This window comes from Penaeus chinensis, chromosome 38 (assembly GCF_019202785.1).
Source record: "Penaeus chinensis breed Huanghai No. 1 chromosome 38, ASM1920278v2, whole genome shotgun sequence".
In the NCBI taxonomy this organism is placed as follows: domain Eukaryota; kingdom Metazoa; phylum Arthropoda; class Malacostraca; order Decapoda; family Penaeidae; genus Penaeus; species Penaeus chinensis.
The window spans coordinates 14,402,333-14,407,332 of record NC_061856.1 but is presented as its reverse complement, the minus strand read 5'-3'; the positions used below and the strand labels follow the sequence as shown (position 1 = coordinate 14,407,332).

The 5,000-nt window shown below is 34.8% G+C and overlaps 1 protein-coding gene across 1 annotated transcript in view; it reads right to left on the bottom strand.

Moving 5' to 3' along the window:
* Positions 1–1,642: 1,642 nt before the first annotated feature.
* Positions 1,643–5,000, bottom strand: part of LOC125046269 (5-hydroxytryptamine receptor 2B-like) — a 135,724-nt gene continuing 132,366 nt past the window's right edge. The window contains exon 6 of the mRNA XM_047644085.1: positions 1,643–5,000. This exon is cut by the window's right edge and continues 600 nt beyond it. Coding sequence (XP_047500041.1) covers positions 4,617–5,000 — 384 coding nt within the window. The 3' untranslated portion in view covers positions 1,643–4,616.

Here is a 5,000-nt window from a genome sequence, read left to right as displayed (position 1 = left end):
GATCCTTTACTCGCTTTGGTGATAATATAAATTATATTTGTCATTATGTACAATGTATATGCTTATCTGTACTGACTGTGTATATATGTATATATATGTGTGTGTGTGTGTGTGTGTGTTAAGTAAGCGCGTGTTTGTCTATGTATGTAAGGCAAATTGCCCTGTTATCTCTCAAACAGGTGCACCTACTACGCTAAGCAGATGACCCCCCCCCCCCCCCGCAACCCATGGTTCAGTAAATCAATGAAGTGATACCTGTCCTTTTTTTTTCTTTTTCTTTTTTACTTTTTTTTTCTTTGTTTTAAGAGGAAGGAGGGGGGATGCATGATCTCGCCGACCCGAAATCAGATATCCGGTTATTGACTAACGGATAAAATATGATTTGATTAATGCCCAACAAATAACTATGTAAAAAAAAAAAAAAAAAAAAAAAAAAAAAAAAAAAAAAAAAAAAAAAAAAAATCAAGCGCATTTAAATGTTGCAAAGCTGACAATGCTTTCAGTGCAAATTGTCAACTCGCTCAATAGCGCTTTATATCAAATTATGTGACTAGCATAAGTTATTTTAGGGGTGGAAATATCTACACAAAATAAATGAAAAAATGAAAAAAAGAAAATGCCTAGATCTATCTACATACACTTTGTGTACATCTCTCAAAATAGTCACGTCGTCAGATATTAGAGATTCTCAGATACTCCAGATTTATGGCAACTATTTCTTTCCGCATTCAAAGTTTCTTTACTTTCTGTTTGGTGCTGATGATAACACTTTATCTTCTGTGCCATCTAGTGTTATTCTCTATCATCCTATAAGTTTTTAAAACAGCTGCACAAAATAACTCGTAATTAATTAGAGTGCATAACCATTAACTCTACAAATCAACCAGAACTGTTCCATTATAATATACAAGACAAATTATCATACTAAATCAAGCTCCTGTTTGTGCATTACCGCTAGCAGCCTTCACCTGTCTGTACAATAACTACAGAACAAACGATAGTGATATTACCGTAGACTTTCACGATGGTTTACAACCTTAACGGGGGTCGAGTGTGCACTTTCACGATGGTCTTTCAGTGACAAAGGTTTGCTCACATCCTTAACCAGCCTTATTAAACTACGTAAGTACCAGGCAACACGTATTATAGTAATATCTACAAACATGAACGTTGTTTTATATAATACTACATGTTTACACAGTTAAAACGTACAGGATGATATGAAAAGTAGTATATAATACGAACTAGTATATACATATACATTAGTACTATTTTATAACTTTATTTTCGTTTGTACAAGTTTACATGAGGAAATGTAATAGGTGTGACATTGTAAGAAATTATAATACTAAAGCTGTTGTATGAACCCGCATAAAAAGGATTTTGCGAAATCGAAAATTATACCGACATTTATTAGAAATGTTAGAAATACAGGCACAAATATATAGATATATGTATAGAATCGATATATCTGTATATATATGTATATATATATGTGTATGTATGTATATACATATATATGAATAAATAGATAGAGAGATAGATAGAGAGAGAGAGAGAGAGAGAGAGAGAGAGAGAGAGAGAGAGAGAGAGAGAGAGAGAGAGAGAGAGAGAGAGAGATACAGCAGCGGAGAGACAGAGACAGACACAGAAACGGAGACAGAAATAGAGACCGACGTATAGGTAGAGAGACAAACCAAAGAAGCACATCCCACCGCGAGAGAAACAGAAAAAAAAATAAACAGAATCCACGAAACAATGGAATGGAATGTATGATTCTCGAAGGCTAGCAGCTCTGAGTAACATGCAGTAAGTGACAAATAAAACTGAACAAGTAGTTTAAACGTAAACAGTTTCAGTCGTACGAGTTTAAATGAAGGAAAGGTTCCATCATATACAGAATTTTTTTTATTTCATGACCATTTTTTCCCATTATGTTCTGGTTTATCAAGAGTTTGGAGTTATATAATTGAAAATAGTATCACCTGAGGAATGCACAGCGCTTCCTCTTCACCTTTTCTGTTAATCATAATATAAGAAGGTAATTAAAAAAAAAAAAAAAAAAATAGGAGGTAAAAAATATATCAAACGGGAAAGGGTTTAAGGGAATATTATGATCTATTTTATATTATTTACATTATCGTCTTATTTGTTTCTTTCTTTTTGTAGGGCCTGATCTTCGATTATGATTTTCGCTTCATTAAGTGTAATTAGCTCAGTCGACTTTAATGCCAAGTACATTTAATACTCAATAAAGTCCTTAACCTGTTGTGCATTTTTAAAAATTTCCTTATTTAAACATTTATTTCGTTTCTAATATATTTCGATAACTTTCCTCTGGATCATTATTTTTTCAATTAAGGTTTTCCTTAATTTGATTTTAGATCCAAAATATATGGCGTTATCGACAGTACTTTTTTTAAAATTTACAATATGAAAAGATTTTCTTGCTAAAAAAAATGGAAAAATATGTTCTCGCAAAAGGAATATATATTGATAAAAAGTGTGATACTAGTAAGTATAATACATATCTATTGGGAAGACTGTCAAGAAGGCTCAACTCCCCGATCACAATACATGTAAACTGAGCCTTATTGAGGTCTCTTCTAGAGTTCGCAATCACGAATATTCTTTCCGACTTTTATAACAAAGTCTTAAAGGTAATAGTGCTTTCTAAGAGGTACGAAGTAGCACTTATGACAATCTGAATATTGTATACCAACCAGGATTTGTTTTATTATTATTATTATCTCTCTCTAAGTAAGTGCAATGCAAAGTTCCCCCAGAACTTAGAATATCAAATAATTAAATAATCAATTTGATCAACTTCCAGGTCTACTCTGATACACATTAATATACCTCGCCACATTCTACAGACAGAAGGTTTATGCTACACTTAAGCCTTAGTGTAAGTCCAACAGATTCCGTACCGATGTCTTGAAGGAGCTTCCATAACCTAATTGAGTAATCTCTCCTCGTAGATGGAGATGCTGGAATTTTCTTATCTATCAAAATAAGCGTTCTAGCAAATATGGAAAGTACTTCAGACATCTGTATCTCGTTCATCAACTTACCCTTGATCATAATAGATAAAGTTCTACAATATACATGTATACATGTCTGAATATATATATATCTATATATATATCTATATACATATTATCATTATAAATATAGTTTTATCTTAATCACATATACATTTTATTCTCGCGAGTACATTGCACAAAAATTAAGCTGTACATAACTACTGTTTGGGATTACATAATGATATGGCAAAGGGCAATTACTAATGTATTTTTTTCAGCCATTCGAATCTTTGACTCAAGCTTTACACAAATATTCGCAGCTCATCTGTGGAGGAGTGTATTAATAATATAATGTATACATCCGTTTCTTTTTTATCTTACGAGAAGCTTAGAAAATAAGTAGATAATATAACTACTGGATCAGTCAGTGTTTAAGGACTAGAGGAAAAAAAAATTGTAATGGAAAAGAAATGGAATCGAGATGTTCCCTAAATGTTATTTTGCATTCCTCCCGATAGGTCTCATTCCTGCATTTCGATTTGCTTCGTCAAGTATGCAAATGAAGAGGAGTTCCTCATTAATGGGGGGGAGGGGGGTCTCTTGCAACCCCTCCAACCCCCTCGGGAGCTGCTCTTCATTCGTTTTCTTTTCTCGTTTTTTTTTTCTGTGACCCTGTTCATTACGCCTCCGTTGTCAACATGGCGCAACCTGTTTTGAAAACGTGGCGAGAAGAATAAGGGAAGTTGTTCTCTAATCTCTTATGATTCGATAGGGAATGATATGTCAATTTTCTATCCACTTTACTTTTCTTTAGTCAGTTAAACAAACCCAAGTTCAAGCACTGTAGTTAATTCAAAGTTCTTGCACTTCCCTGAGGAAACATTTACAGTATTTGGAACTGTAGTGAAAAAAACAGTTTTGATAATCAGCATCTATCGTTATAATGATTTGCCTGGCAATTTCTAATATTGCGGAATAAACCCATTATCTCTACTGATTCGGTTACAATCATTAATCCGACGAGTATTTTCTTTTTTATATGTATATCAATAAACGATAGAAGTTAAGAATCTTTCTCCAGGCAAATTCAGAGCCATTCGACTGTCTGTTTTTGAGATCATGTTTGTAACATCGTTAAGAGCTATAGATACAAGAATACACAGACACGAGCAATGAGATTCAAGTATAAAATTGTTGCAAGAAAAATAATTCACATGAATAAATAAACGTTTAATCATGAAGGGGATAATAAATATGTCTATGTAACAAAGGAAGCAAACATACATACGTTAGTGGCTGGAAACCTTGAAGCACATACGAGTAGTTCATTCATAAAGTGGGAATATGTGTTCCTCCAGCCAGTTTTAACTATTTCCTTCTATTGACAATGGAAGATCAATATTTATTTTGACCACTTGTGCGTGTACGTTAACGTGAAAGGCAATCATGATTTACTGTTTAACTTTATATCTCTCGGGATTCTTGAGCACACAGATGATAATGTAACAATCACTATGTTTAATCTGCGTCTGTTTTGCGTCCATGAGGAACACGATCTGTATGATAGAGAACAGGCTTTCGCATCGGCGTTTAACATTCGTGTTCTTGTTCCTGTTCCGGATTGGTGAGTGTGTGCGGGTAACTCGGGCTCTTGACGTAAGTAGACAACGTGCGTATGGAGCAAGGGGTCGCCACAGCTGACGCCGTCGGCCCTCCGTAGGGTCCAGGCATGTTGTCAGACATCGAGTGTGACCTGACGTGGCGGTGATCAAAGTTGTAGTCACATTTTAAGATCTTGATGAACGCAGCTTTGAATGTTCGATTGAAGATTGTGTAAATGATTGGGTTGATTGTGGAGGAGACGTAGCCGAGCCACAAGCACACGTTAGCGAGGTGGTCTGAGACCTGGCAAGTGGGGCACGCGGCGAAGTAGATGTTGAGGATGAAGAAGGGAGTCCAGCAGATGACGAAGGC